A 21,686-nucleotide genomic window follows, 5' to 3' on the forward strand; every position below is an offset into this window, starting at 1 on the left:
CTGGGGGCCACCAGTCGGCATTCCTGATCGGGGGCACCCTGAGGAGGCCCTCTCTGTGGGCATGACCTAGATGACTGAGAATCTCCATAGACATTTAATTTCATTGGAATCTGTCTTTCTTTTTTTTATTGCAAATTTTATTATTTAAAACTTTGGACAAGGTGTTAATGGTCTGACATTCCTTCTTGTCTAACATCATTTTTGTGTTTTATATACATATATACATTTTATGTACATATCATTTATATATAGTTATACAATATTCCATCCTATCGACCACCTCATTCCAGTAATATGTGAAATCAGCATTTTGTATATATCTATTGAGATCTTCCTTTCTGTTCCCACCATAGGTAAAACTTATTCCAAATTTTGTAGTAATCTGACTGATCTTTATTTTTTACTTCCAAAGTTAACTTGTCCATTTCTGCGCACGCCCAAATTTTATTTATCACTTCTCTCTCATCAGGTATTCACTATTTTTCCATTTCTGGGCGAACGTCATTCTCGCTGCTGTGATGATGTGTATCATTACTGTATATATACTGTAACTCTTCTTTAGTGTGTTTCTCTGTTGTTATGCCAAGTAGGAAAAATTCTGGTCTATAATCTACTCTCCATTGGCATCTGTCTTTCGAGGACTTTCCAAAACTTTTCATCAGTCAATTACAGTCCACCATCTTCCCTCAGTGGCACCCAAAATTGAAGTTGAACTCTGTGCTTTTAATCAGAGTTTCAAAAATTTCCTCCAAGAGCCTGTGCTGTCCGGAACAATTTCAGATGATTGATGCCTGCATATCTTTTGGAGCTTTAAAAAGGTAAAGGTTCCCCCCCCATGTGCGTGCTAGTCGTTTCCAACTCTAGGGGCCGGTGCTCATCTCCGTTTCAAAGCCGAAGAGCCAGCGCTTGTCTGAGGACGTCTCCGTGGTCATGTGGCCAGCATGACTAGACGCTAAAGGCGCACGAAACGCTGTTACCTTCCCACCGTAGTGGTTCCTATTTTTCTACTTGCATTTTTACATGCTTTCGAACTGCTAGGTTGGCAGAAGCTGGGACGAGTAACAGGTGCTCACTCTGCTATGCGGCACTCGGGATTTGACCTGCCAAACTGCCGATCTTCTGATCAACAAGCTCAGCGTCCTAACCCACTGAGCCACCGCGTCCCTTTGGAGCTTTAGGCACTCAATTATTGGACTTTCATAAGCAGCTAATCCCATACTTGGACATATAATTGGAATCCTCCTCAATGTAGCATGTTCGATCTGGCTCTATCTTTCACATTATTATTGTTGCTTTGAAGTTATTATGGTTTGTTCTTATTATTCTGGTATTGGTGGCACCTGGCATTCTGACAAAGCAGGTATATTGGCAAGCTTTCCTCTATTAGCACACTTAACCTCGTAATATTCATTGCTTTCAGAGCTCGCTGAAAAAATAGTTCCTCATTTCCTGGCAGGAATGATTTCAAAAAAGGATGCACTTGTTTCCTAATAGTTGGGCACCCAGACCTCACTTATTGTGGGTGTGTCTCTCGTGCTCCACCTCTCCTGAACATACATAAAGCAATTCTGTAATATTTTCTCCTCAGGGATGAGTGAGTGGCCATAATTCTTCTGAAGCCAGCATTGAGATTAAGACGAAAAGCCTTGACATCTAGAAGAAGACCTTGCAGTAGTCTAGAAGGAGAATTTCTAGTAGTCTTCTTCAAAGAGAAGGTAAGACTTTCCTAGAAACTTTACATTTTCTATCTGTAATCCTTCATCGTATACTTTTCCTCCAAAGAGTTTGATGGAATCTTCTCGAATTCTTTCTAACCAAAATGTCTCAAAATAACCTTAAATGTTTGGGTTTTTTTTTGTTTCTATTGATCTGTCATCACCCCTTTCTATTACCTCTGTAGTGGCACCCACTAGCGAAATCTAAATTTTAACCATTCATCGTGGTAATATTTCCATTGAATAAAAGTGCTAATGGAATAAATAATTAGATTTGTTAGATAATCCCTTTATATGCTTTCATGATTCCCAATATACATAAGAGAATTTTGTTTTGTTTTTTTAATTTCATGTGGTTTCTTCTTTTTTCTACCTCAGAGTCCATCTGACCCGTTTCATAGGCAGACTGTGATTGCTTTTAAACTATGCAATCCATGCATCCTCCTCACCCATGTAAAGAATTTTACATGCTTTGAATGAGTTTCTGCTAATGTAGACATGCTGTATATTTCTCATTATAAATATGCTGATGCATACTTTTTCCTAATATAGGTATTCTGCCAACACTATTCCATAATATATATTTTTTAGTTTCCCCCTGCTATACATATTTATATATTTCAGATAATACAAATATCCAGTTTAGGATATTGGGAAATAAATCTGGGTTCAGAAATTTAAAGTGGACATTTGTTGACATTTTAATGGGAATTTACCCAAATGCCAACTAAGAAGCTTTTCCTACTTCCTAACTTCTGAACCGTTTTTCATGCTCTTCTATCACCAACATACCTGGCTATCTCACTAGAAGAGAAACCCTAATAGCAAGGTTCTAGTAAGTGTTATGAGCCAAAGAGCAGGAGGTTTCAGTCCAAACTGGGGAAGAGAAAGCATTTCAAGGCTGCAATCAGTTATTTAAAACATTTGTGGGTGGGTGGGTGCATGCCTTCTACTCAGTCTCAACTCCCAGTCTAAAGAAAAGAAATAGGGGAGACATGGTAGCAGTATTCCAGTATTTAAGGGGCTGCCACAAAGAAGAGGGGGTCAAATTATTCTCCAAAGCACCAGAGGGCAAGATAAGAAACCATGTTGGAAAATGACCAAAGAGAGAAGCAACGTGGAATTAAGGAGAAAATTCCCAACAGTGAGGACAATTAACCAGTGCAACAGCTTGCCTCCAGAAATTGTGGGCGCTCCATCGCTGGAGATTTTAAAGAAGAAAGAGACTAGACAGTCACTTGTCTGAAATGGTATAGGTTCTCCTGCTCGAATAGGGGGCTGGACTAGAAGACCTCCAAGGTCCCTTCCAGTTCTATTCTATTCTATTCCTAACAATCACATGGAGAAGTCCATGAAGTTTCCTTGGCATCATTCTCTGATTTGCCAGCCTTCCAAGGGCTGAGAGAGAATGAGTGGCCCAAAATCAAGCGATGCTCTGAGCCTAAGAATGAACCCCTGGCTTCTAGTCTGATGCCTTAATTACTGTGCCAAACCATAAACCAATGTTCCAAATCAGACCTTTTGGGCACAGGTATAAATCAAATTTAATTATAAATCAAAATGTAAGCTTTGACTAAATGACTAATGGAAGAGAAATGTTACAGCATTTTTGCCTGGAGAGCTGAATGATGGTGATGGAATGGGATTGCTTAGTTAGGTGATCCAAAATACTCAGGTGAAAATGAATTCATTTAATCCAGAAACAGCACAGTAGCTCATACTTATAAGATAAGCAAAAAAAAATGTGACCCATGTGAAAAAGGGAAGGCCAATCTTCTATAACACAGTTGTGAAATAATGCCAGTCTTGTGGGTGGAAGTGTAACAGCTGATTGAGAAACGTTCAGTGATTTGATATTGCTAAAAACTGGACATGTTTTACAGCAAGTGGCACATTCACAAGAGAACATTCTGTATTCTCATTTATTAAATGTAAATACCAGGAGTTTTGATATTGCAAAGCAGGAATTATGCAAGCTTAACATTTCCAGAACTTTCAGCATACGCACTGCTGACAATGCTAGCGTTAATTATGGAAACTATGTCAGTGTTTATTAAAAAGACACTGAAAAGAAACAAATTTAGTTGTTGCAAGGGTACACTACCGGAGAACCTAATTTGAGAGTGAAGGTTCATTCTGTGAGCTTGTGGGTTGGTTTCCAAACGTTTCATTACCGGGCTAGGTAATGTATTCAGCGGAGTTCAGGGGATGTCAGCATCAGTGTTCTTCTGTTTATGAGGACTTCAGGTGTGGGTGTGTCAAGTGAGGGTTGAAGCCCTTATAAACAGAACACTGATCCTGACATCCCCTAAACTCTGCTGAATATGTTACCTAGCCTGTTAACGAAATGTTCAGAAATGCTTTGGAGAATAGCTTAACTCCCTCTTCTTTCTGGCAGCCCCCAATATCTCAGGGGCTGCCCCAAAGAAGAGGGAGTCAAGCTATTCTCCAAAGTGCCTGAAGGCAGGACAAGAAGCAAGAGATGGAAATTAATCAAGGAGAGAAGCAACCTAGAACCAAGGAGAAACTTCCTGACTGTTAGAACAATCAACCAGTGAAACAACCTGCCTCAAGAAGCAGTGAATGCTCCAACACTGGAAGTTTTAAAGAAGAGACTGAACTGCTTGTTAACTATTTAGATTACCTTGCTAGGCCCCAAACATGGGACAAATCTTTATTTCCTGTTTCAGCCTAACCGAAGGCCATCGACAGGCAGTAGTCACAACAGTGACAGCTCATATTTGTGTAATTTTTTTTAGATTGCTAACAAAGAATTAAAGGGAGACTGATATGCATTTCAAACTCCAGCACTGGAATTTTTTTAAGAAGAAATTGGACAGCCATTTGTCCAAAATGATATAGGGTTTCCTGCCTGAGCAGGACATTCGACTAGATGACCTCAAAAGTCCCTTCCAACTTTTATTATTATTATTACTATTATTATTATTATTATTATTATTATTATTATTATTATTATTATTATTATTGTTGTTGTTGTTGTTGTTGTTGTTGTTATTATTATTATTATTATTATTATTATTATTATTATTATTATTATTATTATTATTATTATTATACCAACCCACAAACTCAGAGAATGAACCTTCACCCTCATCCTACACCCAAGCTACAGATATTCGCCACTATTGCAAAACCTAATTTGGATGCAAATGTTATCATTTTCATTTTCTACTTGATGTCCCATTGCCTGGAGGCGGTCCGGGTCTGGATGGGGAGGAACAGGCTTCAGCTCAACCCTGACAAGACTGAGTGGCTGTGCGTGTTGGCATCTCGGGAAACGCAGAATATTCCATCTCTTAATATGGGGGGTGAGTTATTACCCCCCGTAGATCGGGCTCGCAACTTGGGGGTCCTTCTAGATTCACAGCTCTCCTTAGAAGATCATATAGGAGCTGTGACTAGGGGGGCCTTCGCCCAGGTTCGCCTGGTGCGCCAGTTGCGGCCCTATCTAGACTGGGATGCCTTGTGTACAGTCACTCATGCGCTCGTGACCTCTCGTTTGGACTACTGCAATACTCTCTACATGGGGCTGCCCTTGAGGACCACTCGGAGGCTTCAACTGGTGCAGAATGCAGCCGCGCGAGTGGTGTTGGGGGTCTCCCGATACTCCCATGTTACACCTCAGCTCCGTGAGCTGCATTGGTTGCCAGTTGCCCTCCGGGTGAGATTCAAGGTGCTGGTAATGACCTATAAAGCCCTACATGGCACGGGTCCGGATTACCTACGGCAGCACCTGCTGCCGGCATCAACCTCCCTCCGTCCAGTGCGCTCCCACAGGGAGGGCCTCCTCAGGGTGCCTCCGATCAGAGAATGTCGATTGGTGGCCCCCAGTGGGAGGGCGTTCTCTGTGGGCGCGCCAGACCTATGGAACCACTTGCCGGTTGAGCTCCGGATGGCCCCCGACCTTCGCTCCTTCCGGCGCGATTTAAAAACTTATCTATTTGAACAATCTGGCCTGGTCTGATGGGTTTAGGGTTGGATCTAATTTTAACATAGTTTTAATTATTGTATTATATCGGGCATAATTATTTAATTCCTTTTAACTTCTTTTTTATCTTTTGTATTTATATTCTGATATTTATTGCCCTGTACACCGCCCTGAGTCCTTCAGGAGAAGGCCGGTATAAAAATTTAATAAATAATAATAATAATAATAATAATAATAATAATAATAATAATAATAATAATAATAATAATAATAATAATAATAATAATAATAATAATAATAATAATTTTCAATATTTACAGTTTATTGCATTATTCTAAAAAAGAAAGTACATATTAGAAGCACATATATATGCAGATCAGAATTGTCCCATTATGTGCAGCATTGTTTACTTCTGAGTAAGCCCCAACAGAATTGGAGAATGGGAAATTCTTACCATTAGATTTACTCTGCATTCCCAATCAAGGATTTGTCTACTAAGCAACTTTTAGAAGTCAAACTCATTTACTCGCAATTTTGCTTAGTTCTTGCTATTGTGACACAATTGTAACAAGAAATGTCCACCATAGCGTTACAACCAGCGCTAAATTCAGAGTCTCATTTACTATTGAAATCTTCACTATATAAAGTGCCCAATGTTTATATTGTTTCACCATCTTTACTTGTCACATAAAGCGTGAATCACTTAAGTTGATTAGTAAACCATTCTTATTTAAGAAGCCCAACTAGCATTGGATCCTCTTGGAAAGCTATGCAACATCAAAAGTGGAAGGAGATTAGTGGAAAATTAAAGACAAAGGACAGACAGACAGTGGTTAAGTTGCTGCTAAGAAAACAATCAACATGCCCATGAAATTATCACACCATTAATTTTGACCTAGGGAGGACTTAAGAACATATTTAGTTAGTTTCTAGTTTCTAAGCAAATCAGTTAAATTTCCCCATTCTTAACTAATCTGGAAATGATAACATTGTTCTTCCTATTGTGTAATTCTCCAAATGTTGATCATTTCAAAGATTGCATCCAGCAAAGCTTAATTTAGGGGAAGTTGCACATAAAATGGTTTATTTAATGGGAAATAGAGGGCAACTAATGATTGTTCAGGAAGATTGCATATAAAAATAAATATGAATATTTATATGCTTAATTAGCCATAGGTGTTTAAGCCAAGGAAACGCAGAGGTGGTTTGTGAAGCAGACTTAATAGATTTATGCCTGAATAGCGATGAAACTCATGCAACTCTCTCACAGCTTCTTGCTCAGGATTCATTTAGCTCAAGGTTTATTTACCTTTAAAGATTCATTTGTTTATTTAGTTTGCATTCTTTTCCCCCTCATTTGCATTTATTTAAATAGCAGCACACATTTGGTTCCTCAGAGACAAAGCACGTACATAACTCTTTTGTGTGTGTGCACGCGTGTGCACATGCACTTATGTTTGTATGCTTGCTTTGTCTTAGTATATTTAGGTGGGTTTTTTTTTTTAATCTTTGGGATTTGAGTTTCTGTAACTAATGTATTACAGTGTATGTGTGCATATTTCTTTGATGGCTCAGTCCCCATACAAATATACAAAATATGGCTGTCAACAATAATACTAATCACAGGCTAGAAGAACATATTTTTAACTGAAAAGACAATAACTTCATTTATTGGTGAGTGAGAACACTTATGGATTTTTTGTGTAAAAAGTTTAAAAATGAACTTATAGTTTATCGTTTTGTTGATTAGACTGCAGAAAAGAAGATTAGAAGCAACTTCTTTATATTGTTCTTCTTTCTTTTTGATCTTTCTGCTAATCTTTTTCTTTGAACAGTTTTTTTCTTTCATTTTTTTTTTCTTTTTCTCTTTTCTTTTTTTAACTCTTAATTTGTATTGGGAAAGTCCCTGCAGTTTTCTTGCCAACACTTTTGTAAATGGTGTTTGTGTATGTGTGCATTTGTGTTTGCATGTATATGTGCATCAGTGTTTGTATGAATATTATATATATAATATTATGCCTCTTGCTTACCTGCATGTCCATTGCTTATTTTGCAAAACCTTCAGGCTTGCATTTAACCTTAATCTAAGGATCTGTGAGAAAGTACAAATTCTATGCAATGAAAATATTCATCCAAGCACAGCCTGTTGCTCATCGATATCCATGCACAAAAACAGTAGAAGCAACCACTTGTAGAACAGTAACTTGTAAATTAAGCAATATTTAGTAAATAGCAAACTCATTTTTAATTATTTACTAAGTTGATTTGACCTTAGTGTTAGGCATTTTTTGTATTTTTCCCATTATTGCATTTTTCTCACAATTATTATTCTTTTTTTAAAAAATCTGATAATCAAGACTTTGTTTTGGCAAAAAAAAAAAAATTCAAAGGAAAAGAGAATTTTGGAGAAGTTTTCCTGAATGGAAGTGTGATATTCTGGAACTTAACTAGGGGAAATAATGCATCCATTTTCTCTGCCCAGAATGTTACTGAAGAATATCTGAAAATATAGAAACTACCTCTGCCATCAGTGTATATTATGCACATATGTCTATTTATTTATTTAACAATATTTATACCCCACCCTAGTTCTTGCGGAGTCTAAGTGGGTTATGAGATTGTAAACCCTAAGAACAAAACGGAGTTCATTAAAATTGTCAATAAACACTCTTATAGGCACAAACAGTAAATTAATTTAAGGACCAAATGCATATTTTAAAAAAATGTTGGCTAATTTGTAAAATACCATCATCCTCACTTCTGGAAGGAGAGTTTTCTATGGAATGGAGACCACCACCAAGAAGGCTTGTAGTTGGGTCCACACACCATGTACTGAGACAGTTTCCAAAAGGAATTTTTAAAGGACACAAGACACACATAGCCTGGCCAAAGATGTTATAATCAAAATCTAAAATGAGGAAGCAACAGAAAATGCAAATAAGGGCATATTTATAGTGCAAGATTTAACTGCATCGTGAGAGATAGAAGATAGTCAGTAAACTGACTTACTTCTTCCTCTATTATTCTTCCTCTTGATTCCTCAATCCAAGCATCAAAAGACATTTCACTAAAAGCATTGTTTATACATATCCTATTTATGTACTGCTGTTTTCCTGTCTTTTTGTTAAGTGCCTCTGAAAGATTTTTTTTTTCATCTAACAAGGCAAAACAGTTTCACCAAAAAGCATTAATGAAAGCTTCAGGACAAAGGTGAAAGCAACATAAGCAATTGAATCTTTGCTCATTGTTTGAGAAAACACCACTTCGTTTTTGTTGTTTATTTTAAAAGTATAATTAGTCCATTGTAGGAGATATGACATCTTGAAAGAAAATCTAATAAAAGTGAATATAGGCTGGTTCCCCGTTTTAACCCATCAGACCATTTTTATCTTGTACATTTTCCCCTTTCTTTTATTCTTGTTCAGAATAGAATAGAGCTGGAAGGGACCCTGTGGGTCTTCTAGTCCAGCCCCCTGCTCAAGCAGGAGAACCTATACCATTTCAGACATGTGACTGTCCAGTGTCTTCTTAAAAATCTCCAGTGATGGAGCACCCACGATTTCTGGAGGCAAGCTGTTCCACTGGTTAATTGTCCTCAATGTTAGGAAGTTTCCTCTTAATTTATTTATTTATTTATTTATTTTATTAAATTTATATGCCACCCTTCTCCCTAAGGACTCAGGGCGGTGCATAGCAATAAAAATTAAAAACATAAAATAGAAAATTTAAAAAAGAATTAAACAATAAATACAATAATTATATGACGATTTAAAAACCAGTAAAAAGCTAATTAAAACTGTAGTCAGTCCAGGCCTGCTTGTTGGAACAACCACGTCTTCAGGTCACGGTGGAAGGACCAAAGGTCAGGGGCATCCGCAGCTCTGGGGGCAATTCATTCCAAAGGGTCGGCGTGCCCACAGAGAAGGCTCTCCCCCTGGGGGTCACCAGCCGGCATTGCCTGGCCAACGGCACCCTGAGGAGGCCGACTCTGTGGGAGTGAACTGGGCGATGGGAGGTTGACAATGGCAGCAAGTGGTCTCGCAAGTACCCCAGTCCTAAGCCATGTAGGGCTTTAAAGGTTATAACTAGCACCTTGAATCGCACCTGGAGGGCAACTGGAAGCCAATGCAGCTCGCGCAGGAGTGGTGTAACATGGGAGTACTGAGATACTCCCATAAGCACCCGTGCGGCTGCATTCTGCACCAGTTGAAGCCTCCGGATGCTCTTCAAGGGCAGCCCCATGTAAAGAGCATTGCAGTAATCCAAACGAGAAGTGACGAGGGTGTGGGTAACTGTGCATAGGGCATCTCGGTCCAAAAAGGGGCGCAACTGGCACACTAGGCGAACCTGTGCGAAGGCCCCAGGTTGCTTCTCTCTTTGGTCAGTTTCCAACCATTGTTTCTTGTCCTGCTCTTTGGTTCTTTGGAGAATAGTTTGATGCCCTCTGTAATGTATTGGGATTTTACTTGAACTGTTTCACGTGTCTGTTTGAATGCTGCTTAAGGTTGCTCAATTGGTGTGTCTGTGTAACGGTCACTGACTAGCCAGACTTGCTGTCTCCAAGAAGATCATTGGATGATTTGGGGCGGGAATGGGTTCCTTTAAACCTATTGACTGCCACCTAGTGGCCAACCATATAAGTAGCTGTGCAGAAGCCTCTGTTTCAGTTCTGTTCCTGTTTGCCTCAATAAAGCAATGTTCCTGTTTGCAACCTCTCGTCTCGCTTACTGCCAGCAAAGAACTCACTACACAACACCCTCTTCTTTGTGGCAGCCCCTCAAATACATTGCTATCATGTCTCCCCTGGTTTTTTCTTATTTTTAGACTAGCCAAACCTCCTCCTTCCCTTCCTTCTTCTTTCCTTCCCTCTCTCCGTCTTCCCTCCCTTCCATTCATTAATCCATGTTCCTTACTATTTACCACTTTTAGATTTGAGGTCACAATCTTCCATGTTCCATGAATACACCAGATGGGACCATAGATACTAATCACCACCACCCAACATTGCTTTGATGAATCAAAGCTTTCACCTAACACATTTTATTCAGACACACAAGGGAAAATTACCACCCTTAGTTCAAACCATAAAATCTAATAGTAAGGACAGGACTGATCAGTATGGGTACTTTTGGCCAGTTGACCACAAGTATAATCAAAACCCAATTCTACTTCGAATATGCTCAATCTAGTCTATCCGATTGCTAATTCAGAGACAATCTTGCAAGCCAACATGCCCTTGCTAACATGCCACCAATTAGACTTAGATGCAATATTCTCACATATTCTGACATGCAATCAATATAAAGCCCTACATGGCCTGGGTCCGGGCTATTTGAGGGAACACCTACTGCCGGCATCAAACGCCCTTCGCCCAGTGCGCTCCCACAGGGAGGGTCTGCTCAGGGTGCCGCCGGTGAGAGATTGCCGGCGGGTGACACCCAGGGATAGGGCCTTCTCAGTGGGAGCGCCTGCCCTCTGGAACCAGCTGCCGGTGGAGCTGAGGACTGCCCCCGACCTCCGATCATTCCGCCGGGGCCTGAAGACCTGGCTCTTTGAGCTCTCGGGCCCAGGCTGAGGAGAAATTTTTAATTGGGGTTTTAAGTATACAGGGTCAATTTAATATTTTTTAATTTGGTTTTTTAACTTTTGTATGGTGGATTTTTTAATTTCCTGTAAACCGCCCTGAGTCCTCAGGGAATAGGGCAGTATATAAATGTAACTAAATAAAATAAATAAATAAATAAATTTTTAGGAATGATGATAAAGCCTAATGCCAATGTTTCTCTTCTGTTCCAGCAGGAGTATCTGAAGCCCCAGAAGGAAGACAAAAGACTGGAGCATCATGGATATGGCATCCCCCTCTCCATTCAGTGTCTTAGCACAAATCAACGAAACATCCAGTGGTAAAAACAGAACATGCTATGATTCTGGCATAACTGATGAAGTGCTTATTTTTGCAATTTTCACCATGCTCTTTTGTGTGTTGGGAATGTTGGGCAACGGCCTTGTTATCTGGCTGCTGGGATCCAACGTTAAGAGGAACACTTTCGCCATTTATATTATCAACCTCTCTGTTGCGGACTTTGGTTTCCTCACCGCTGAGCTGATTATCGAAATCCACTGGCTTTTTACACACTTGTATTGTGACTTTCCCTACGAACTCTTCCAAACGGTCCTGCTGTTAATGTACAGCGCTGGGCAATTTCTCCTGACAGTCATCAGCATGGACAGGTGTATTTCGGTCCTTTTCCCAATTTGGTACCGATGCCACCGGCCGGTGCATCTGTTCACCACTGTGTGTGCTGTCATCTGGGCCGTCTCCTTCATCCTCTCTTCAATTCACTTCACAATTATAGCTGTGGGTGGATTTGGAAAGAGTTATACTCTGATGTATCAGTTCATTGTTAATGCTGTGCTTTGTCTCCCACTTATGACAATCTCCAGCGTTGTCTTGTTTGTCAAAATCTGCTTCATATCCAAGAGCCAAAGGCGGAGAAAGCTTTTGACGGCTATTTTGCTCACTCTTTTCTTCTTTTTACTCTTGGCTTTTCCACTAAATGCCTTTTATTTTATCCTGTACGTTTTCAAATATATACATCCCAACCTTGTACATTATGGCTACTTGTGTACCTGCATCAACAGCGGCATTAACCCCCTGATCTATTACCTGGTGGGGAGGCAGAAGGGTAAAACCCGGAAGGGCATCAAAGAGTTGTTTCAGAAAGTTTTCAAGGAGGAGGAACTCTCTACTGATGAACTGGAAACTTCGGAAGGTTCCAAGATATGAACATTTTACTTTCACTATTGTCATTCAAAAGATACATTCGTTTCTTTCCAACCAAGCTCTTTTTTTTAATTTAAAAGAAACTGGTCTTTATGCTGATTAATTTCTGCATTTATCCAGAATTCATGCAGACAATTATCTTTGTGGGAAACAAAACATTTCTCAAGTTGGACTAACCTATTTATCAAGTATTCCTTGAAGACTAATTAGCTTGGTCTTCTTCAGTCTTCTCCAGTTTGAGTGGCCTTCAATTTTGTGTATTTGAAATTTAATGTCGATCCAGTAGGACCATTGTTGAGAATTTTCAAAGCTGACATTCATACCTTTGGAAGGTGTCCATCATAGGTGCCCACATGTGACTTTCAAAATATCCCAGGTTCTGTCAGCTACATGACCAAAATGACATGACATGATGATAATGGAACTCTAGTTCAACACTATCTGGAGGATCCTATATCTGTATCTCTGTGAGACCAGGATTCATCAACTCAGTTGAATCAAAAGGTGGACAGCTGTTACAACAAGGAAAGACCTTATAAACTCACATTTAAATGAAAACATTTTTGGCTGATTCCAGAAGAAAAGAATCAGAGAAAAGACTGAAGCAATTTCAAGTGGTAATATCTACAAATTGATCTTCCTACATGTGTATATATATATATATATATATATATATATATATATATATATATATATATATATATATATATATATATATATATATATATATATATATGTATGTATATATATATATATTGTACTTATAACAAATGGTTGAAATGTAATTGCTGTAACTTTATTGTCTGTGCATACAGATGAGATTTAAAGCTTTCACATCATTAGGGCAGATACAGAAGCAACTGCAACTATATCTTTTATAGAAGGAAAATAAATAATATTATTTACTCAGTGTATTCCCCCTAAGAAGCTAGCAAGAAAGCTTGGAGTTGCTCTGGACTTTTTTTGCTTCTTGTGAAAGTGTAAATGACTATTTTAGAAAAAAAAATCCTTATGGTTCACGTGCTATGGCTCAATGCAGAGAGAAATGAATCTTGCTATGTTATAATCACATGGGGCTACCCATAAAGACAATTTTAAAAATTTCAAATGGTGCAGGAAGGGTAAGGATAGCTACTTGGCATTCTGATTTTATTATATTTAATGTCAATATCAGTGTCTGCCTATTCAACTTAAGAGAGAAGTGGTAGGTATCAAATTCCTAAATGGTTCTGGGTTAACATTTATAAGAACGTCTCTTCTCTCCTATCAACAGAAGGCAGTTTGCCTGCCTTGGGAAATAAAGTAAACATTCTAAGCTTTGTGGTTTCATATTTTAAACTCATTTAAATTACACAGGCATCACAATTATAGAAATCAATAGATGCTTGAACCTGTGTCTTAGCAAGGTTATTTTAGCCTCAAGCAACTTCAGTTGCACCAAGGGACAATTTTTTCTTGCAGTAAAAGCTTATAATATTTTATTTTTCATACGGTTAAATAAAAGTTTATATCTTCAGATGTGGACGTTTCTGTTAATGCAGCTCTGCAATAAAGTAGATTTTTGCTCATCTGGTCACGTTTCCTGCCTGGTTTACCCAGGACAGACAACACAGGACAGGGGACAGATGGTTAAGCACACAGCAACTAAATGCTAGATGAATTGAAGACAAGAGAATGCCCGAAGAGAATGTGATTTCTTTGCTTCTTTGTCCTGTCAGGCAAAGGAGCAACAACTTGCTTCTGCAGAGCACAATGCTACCAGGTGGCTTCTTCTCTCACTGCACCCAGAATGAAAGTAGAAGGGGAACCAAGAGAGGCTTTTGGCTTCCCACCATCTGCAAAGGGGGTGTCACCATGGCTTGTGTGCAATGGTGACATTGCACCGGGAGCAGTTGTAAGAGCTGCCGAGGGCAGGAGAATTGTTCCAAAATACTTCAATCATCTGGGGCAGGCACAGTGCCGATGTTGTTGTTGTTAGTTGCGAAGTCGTGTCCGACCCATCGCGACCCTATGGACAATGTTCCTCCAGGCCTTCCTGTCCTCTACCATCTTCTGGAGTCCATTTAAGCTCACGCCTACTGCTTCAGTGACTCCATCCAGCCACCTCATTCTCTGTCGTCCCCTTCTTCTATTGCCCTCAATCTTTCCCAGCATTAGGCTCTTCTCCAGTGAGTCCTTCCTTCTCCTTAGGTGGCCAAAGTATTTGAGTTTTAGCTTCAGGATCTGGCCTTCTAAAGAGCAGTCAGGGTTGATCTCCTCTAGGACTGACCGGTTTGATCGCCTTGCAGTCCAAGGGACTCGCAGGAGTCTTCTCCAGCACCATAGTTCAAAGGCTTCAATTCTTTGGCGCTCAGCCTTTCTTATGGTCCAGGTTTCACTGCCATACATTGCAACTGGGAAGACCATAGCCTTGACTATACGCACTTTTGTTGACAGGGTGATGTCTCTGCTTTTTAGTGTGCTGTCTAGATTTGACATGGCTTTCCTCCCCAGGAGCAAGCGTCTTTTAATTTCTTGGCTACAGTCCCCATCTGCAGTGATCTTGGAGCCCAGGAAAATAAAATCTGTCACTACCTCCATCTATTTGCCAGGAGTTGAGAGGGCCAGATGCCATGATCTTGGTTTTCTTAATGTTAAGTTTCAACCCAAGTTTTGCACTCTCCTTCTTCACTCGCAACAAGAGGCTCTTTAGTTCCTCTTCACTTTCTGCCATTAGAGTGCTATCATCTGCATATCTTAGGTTGTTGATGTTTCTTCCGGCAATCTTAATTCCAACTTTTGATTCATCTAGCCCTGTCTTTCTCATGATGTGCTCTGCATATAAGTTAAATAGGCAAGGCGACAGTATACAGCCTTACCGGACTCCTTTCCCAATTTTGAACCAATCAGTGGATCCATGTCCAGTTCTCACTGTTGCTTCTTGGCCTGCATATAGGTTTCTCAAGAGACAAATAAGATGGTCTGGTATGCCCATCTCTTTAAGGACTTGCCACAGTTTGATATGATCTACACAATCAAAAGGCTTTAGCATAGTCAATGAAGCAGAAGTAGATGTTTTTCTGGAACTCTCTAGCTTTCTCCATGATCCAGCGTATGTTAGCACTTTGATCTCTAGTTCCTCTGCCTCTTCGAAATCCTGCCTGTACTTCTGGTAGTTCTCGATCCACATACTGCTGGAGTCTAGCTTGTAGAATTTTAAGAATAACTTTACTAGCATGAGAAATGAGTGCAATGGTGCGATAGTTTGAACATTCTTTGGCACTGCCTTTCTTTGGAATTGGAATGTAAACTGATCTTTTCCTATCCTGTGGCCACTGTTGAGCTTTCCAAATTTGCTGGTAAATTGAGTGTAGCACTTTTACTGCATCGTCTTTTAAGATTTTGAATAGCTCAGCTGGAATACTGTCACCTCCACTAGCTTTGTTGTTGCTCAGCTTTTCTAAGGCCCACTTCACTTCACATTCTAGGATGTCTGGCTCGAGGTCAGTGACCACCTCATTGTGATTATCAGGGACATTAAGCTCATTCTTGTATAGTTCTTCTGTGTAATTTTGCCACCTCTTCTTAATCTCTTCTGCCTCTGTTAGGTCCCTGCCATTTTGGTCCTTTATCATGCCCATTTTTGCATGAAACGTTCCCTTCATCTCCCCAATTTTCTTGAAAAGATCTCTGGTCCTCCCTATTCTATTGTTTTCTTCTATCTCTTTGCATTGTTCATTTAAGAAGGCATTCTTATCTCTTCTAGCTATTCTTTGGAATTCTGAATTTAATTGGGTGTATCTTTCTTTTTCTCCCTTGCCTTTCGCTTCCCTCCTTTCCTCAGCTATTTGCAAAGCTTCCTCAGACAGCCATTTTGCTTTCTTGCATTTCTTTTTTTTGGGATGGTTTTGGTTGCTACCTGTTGTACAAAGTTGCGAACCTCTGTCCATAGTTCTTCAGGCACTCTGTCTATCAGATCTAATTCCTTAAATCTATTTGTCACCTCTACTGTATATTCAACGGGGATATGATTTAATTCATACCTGACTGGCCTAGCGCTTTTCCCTACTTTCTTTAATTTAACCCTAAACTTTGCAACAAGAAGCTCATGGTCTGAGCCACAGTCAGCTCCTGGTCTTGTTTTTACTGACTGTATAGAGCTTCTCCATCTTTGGCTGCAGAGCATATAGTCAATCTGATTTCTGTGTTGACCGTCTGGTGATGTCCATGTGTAAAGCCGTCTCTTGGGTTGTTGGAAAAGAGTGTTTGCTATGACCATCGTATTCTCTTGACAAAATTCTATCAGCCTGTGCCCTGCTTCATTTTGTACTCCAAGGCCAAACTTGCCTGTTATTCCAGTTATCTTTTGGCTTCCTACTTTAGCATTCCAATCTCCCATGATGATAAGGACATCATTTTTTGGTGTTACTTCTATAAGGTGCTGTAGGGCTTCATAGAACCGGTCAATTTCATCCTCTTCAGCACTTGTGGTTGGGGCATAGACTTGGACTACTGTGATATTGAATGGTTTGCCTTGGATTCGAACTGAGATCATTCTGTCATTTTGAGGGTTGTATCCCAGTATTGCTTTTCCTACTTTTTTATTGACTATGAAGGCTACTCCATTTCTTCTGAGGGATTCTTGCCCGCAGTAGTATACCTGATGGTCATCTGAATTAAATTCACCCATTCCTGTCCATTTTAGTTTGCTGATACCTAAGATGTCAATGCTCAGTCTTGTCATCTCTTGTTTGACCACGTCCAGCTTTCCTTGAGTCATGGATCTTACATTCCAGGTTCCTATGGAGAAAAAATCTTTACAGCATCGGACTTTCCTTTCACCACCAGACATATCCACAGCTGAGCGTCCTTTCGGCTTTGGCCCAGTCGCTTCATTCTTTCTGGCGCTACTAGTACTAGTCCTCTGCTCTTCCCCAGTAGCATATTGGACGCCTTCCGACCTGAGGGGCTCATCTTCCAGCGTCATATCGTTTTGCCTTTTGGTACTGTCCATAGGGTTTTCATGGCAAAGATACTGGAGTGGGTTGCCATTTCCTTCTCCAGTGGATCACGTTTTGTCAGAAGTCTCTGCTATGACCTTTCCGTCTTGGGTGGCCCTGCACGGCATAGCTCATAGCTTCATTGAATTACGCAAGCCCCTTCGCCACGACAAGGCAGTAATCCATGAAGGGGACAGTGCCGATACCAACATGAAAATTCAGTTGATTTCTTCCAACATGGAACTTCACCCTCTTCCCAATAGGTGGCTCCCAAGAATGGTGAGAGATGCAAGTAGTCACCAACAGGGGGCGTACTGAAGAAAGGAACATTACATAAATTGGGTACTGATTTTTTTTTGCTTTAGGGGTGGACTTTCCTTTTGAGATTGACATTTGTTTAGTGAATTGTTGATAGTAAGTGAGAGAATGTTGAGAATTCTTCAAAGGAGATTAAGTTGAGCTTTTGCATTTTTGGCTTTATGCAGTTTCTATTGTTGTTTAATGATGTGGAAAAATATGCATTGCACCTACCTAGCATTGCAAGGTTGTTTCAGCATCACAAGCTGGCTGATGTGCTAAGCAACCAGAGGAAGGATACCTCTCATGATCCCAGCTTAAAACTCATTCCTAAAATCTTGTTGCATATGATCTGTGGAAAAATGGGAACCAGGCAAGAGAAGTGGTTGTGTTCCTTTATATCAGGGGTGTCAAACTGGTGGCCCGCAGGCCGGATGTGTCACATGGAAGCCGTGCCCACCCCACTGCCCGCAATGGCAAAACCATCCCAATATGCTACGCGACGCCATGTGACATCGTGAGCTTGACATGTCTGCCTTATATGGATGAATGGGTGAATGGTTTGAGAAATACAAAGTCTTGCTTCACCCAAACCCACTTCGAATTGCTTGCTGCAGCAATTGGGTAATGATATAAGCTCTGGAGTGTGTTAAGAAAGCTTTATGAAACTAAAGGAACCCTAATTAAGGGAAAAACCAAAAATTGAGACTTTAGAGGGCCTTGCAAAGAGATTGGACTTACAACCAGGGCTTTCTTTTCTCATAGAACGCTTAGAACGGAGTTCCGGCACCTTTTTTGGATAGAACCTTGTAAGGTAGGCAAGGCGGGTTGTATGACATGTTTGAGTTCCGGCACCTTTTTCTTTTCAAAAAAAGCACTGCTTACAACAATCTGAATCACATAAACTCAGTCTAGCCCAATTTATGGAGATTTCATTCTTAGAGTGACATATAAGAAAAAGAGCCCTAGCAACCTCATAGATGAACCCTGTGAAGAAAGAATCAGAGAAGAACTATGGTTGCGGGAATTGAGTATGTCTAATCTAATGAAAAAGGGACGCGGTGGCTCAGTGGGTTAGGATGCTGAGCTTGTCGATCAGAAGGTCGGCAGTTTGGCGGGTTGAATCCCGAGTGCCGCGTAACAGAGTGAGCGCCTGTTACTCGTCCCAGCTTCTGCCAACCTAGCAGTTCGAAAGCACGTCAAAATGCAAGTAGAAAAATAGGGACCACGACGGTGGGAAGGTAACAGTGTTCCATGCACCTTTGGCGTTTAGTCATGCTGGCCACATGACAATGGAGATGTCCTCGGACAAGCACTGGCTCTTCGGCTTTGAAACGGAGATGAGCACCGGCCCCTAGAGTTGGAAACGACTAGCACGCATGTGCGGAGGAATCTTTACCTTTACTTTTTAGTCTAATGAAAAGAAGGATTAGTAGTGACAGGATAGCAGTCAAATAAATAAATAAAAATACATAAATATTGATCAGTTCCAATGCATTGCTCCCTGTCAGAGTGAAGCCCAGAGATAACACAGTGAAATATAATCAAGTCCAGTCCTTTACCTGCTTACAACTAATGGCTTCCCATCCTAATACTGACCAGATCTGATCCTGCTTAATCTTTTTCAAGAACAGATACTTAAAGCTAAATCATGTACATTGTTCTGTGCTTTAGCTTGTTGGGTAGGAGAGATACTGGGTGCTGTTTACTGCTGGTTATGTGTGAGAGTAGTGTGTCAATCCAATTTATTGTGGTTCCAATCCACATACCGTCTGGGGCTTAATACTATTATGAGCCACTGTTGTGTGTAAACAAAATGAAAACAAGTCTATGTGTAAGGTTTGTAGGAAAGACCTTGGAGATAGGGCGAAGAGGTGCTGCCAGGGAACAATCAGGTAAGAGATAGCATAGCTGACAGAGACATAGTGGGCAGAGCAAGAGGCTCAGGAGAGACACCCCTTCCCCAATATTGATGCCAATCTTACTAGGCATATCAGACAGGGCCAGATAACTAATTCTACTTTATTCTAAAACTTTATTGTAAAATTACATTAACAGAATATTGCAAATCTGATAGTACAATTCTCCTGTCATCTCCTTTACAACCCAAGAAACTAGTTAAAGTCCTTTTCTGAGCCTCTTGCCTTCTGAGCTGTGAGCTCTGCTATCTCTTATTCTCTCCTAGGTGGCATCTCTTTGCCTTGTCCCCCAAGGTCTTTCCCACATAATATTATACTTTCCATCTTTCCTTATGTTGCAGGCCAAGGAAAATTACTGGAGAATTGGGGTACGTTGGAGATGTCAGCTTCCCCACATTTGGTGCTGCCAGGCCCCTCTTCACACAGAATGCCCAACTCAACCAATGCAGGTGTCAGGCAGTGGGGCGGACTTACAAAAGCACGACCACAATGTTATATCACTGTGCTTTTGTAAGAGCAAGTAAATTGTAATTAAATAACAAGCTTCTTCTGAAGCAAGTAGGCTGGCTGCCTTCTCATCACCATCACCTTCAGGAAAAGAGCTGCAGCTGAGCACGTTCCCGTAGAAGGGGATTTATGCAATGCCCAAAGTGTTTCTCAATTGCTAGAAGCATCCTGTCCTCTGCCCTTTGTCTCTGATTCTGTCTTGTCCCTGTCCTCAACTTGCTCCTGACCACTAGAGCCTTTGAAAGCTCTAGTACACTCTCTGACCTTCTGACCTTGCTTTTGGTCTCTTCCTTGGCTCTTGGTGCGAGAAATAAATCAATTTAAGCAATTATTTTATTCATGCACTCCCTGTGAACTTCCAGAATCAACAAAATGAAATTTGTCAATAGCTGATATGAATCATGCATCTTACGAAAGGAAACAATGCAACAAAGAAGCACATAAAGCTGCCAGATAGATAATTAACAGCATGCTAAAAATAATAGACCTATTGCTTTTAAAGAATAGTAAACCAAACAAATCCTTTAAGATATAGAGCTTTAAGAATGCACAAGAAGGACAGCCCAAAGTCTGCAGGTACACATATATGGAAAGTTAAACTATCAGATTTAGATAAGATCATTTCCCCACTAAAACTGTACATTTATGAAGAGATAAACACTTCAAAACATATTTACACCAAGACACTTTTTTTTACTTATAAATATCCCCTATCTGGAAACTTCAAATTGTAATCTACCTCAAGATCCAAAACAATCTTGACACGTAAACCCTAGGTGCTATCTAACAGAATGAAATTCAATGTAGAAAAAAGTAAGGTTCTACACTTAGGTAGGTAAAGGTAAAGGTAAAGGTTCCCCCGCACATGCGTGCTAGTCGGTTCCAACTCTAGGGGCCAGTGCTCATCTCTGTTTCAAAGCCGAAGAGCCAGCACTTGTCTGAGGACGTCTCCGTGGTCATGTGGCTGGCATGACTAGAACGCCAAAGGCGCACGGAACGCTGTTACCTTCCCACCGTAGTGGTCCCTATTTTTCTACTTGCATTTTTACGTGCTTTCAAACTGCTAGGTTGGCAGAAGCTGGGACGAGTAACAGGTGCTCACTCTGTTACGCAGCACTCGGGATTCGACCCGCCAAACTGCCGACTTTCTGATCAACAAGCTCAGCATCCTAACCCACTGAGCCACCGCGTCCCACACTTAGGTAAGAAAACCCCAATTGTATAAGTATAAACTAGGTGAAACTTAACTTAATACCAGGAACAGCAAGAGAGATCTTAGAGTCCTATTAGAAAATCATTTAAATATGACCCAATAGTGTGCGGCAGCAGCCAAAAAAGCCAAAATGCAATCCTAGGCTGCATTAATAGAGAATCAAGATTATGTAAAGATCTAGTATCACTTTACAAAGCCCTAGTAAGGCCACACTTGGAATAGTGCATCCTGTTTTGGTCACCAAGATACAAAAAAATAAATAAATGTTGAGACTCTGGAAAGAGTGCAGGAAAGAATAGCAAAAATGATTAGGGGGCTTGAGG

At 40.4% G+C, this 21,686-nt stretch overlaps 1 protein-coding gene across 3 annotated transcripts in view; it reads left to right on the forward strand.

Moving 5' to 3' along the window:
• Positions 1–1,594: 1,594 nt before the first annotated feature.
• LOC308666144 (mas-related G-protein coupled receptor member H-like) overlaps positions 1,595–21,686 on the forward strand; it is a 35,581-nt gene continuing 15,489 nt past the window's right edge. Inside the window, exons 1-2 of one of the 3 annotated variants that reach the window (XR_014026043.1) lie at positions 1,595–1,715; positions 11,461–13,065. Coding sequence is in view for 1 of the 3 variants with exons in the window: in XM_081324724.1 (XP_081180850.1) it covers positions 11,507–12,451 (945 nt within the window). In the remaining 2 variants the exon portion in view is untranslated. Of the gene's footprint in view, positions 1,716–11,460; positions 13,092–21,686 lie in introns of those variants that run through there. The other 2 variants (XM_081324724.1, XR_014026044.1) reach the window with 2 other exon arrangements.

This window comes from Vipera berus (assembly GCF_964194415.1).
Source record: "Vipera berus genome assembly, chromosome: 3".
Classification (NCBI taxonomy): domain Eukaryota; kingdom Metazoa; phylum Chordata; class Lepidosauria; order Squamata; family Viperidae; genus Vipera; species Vipera berus.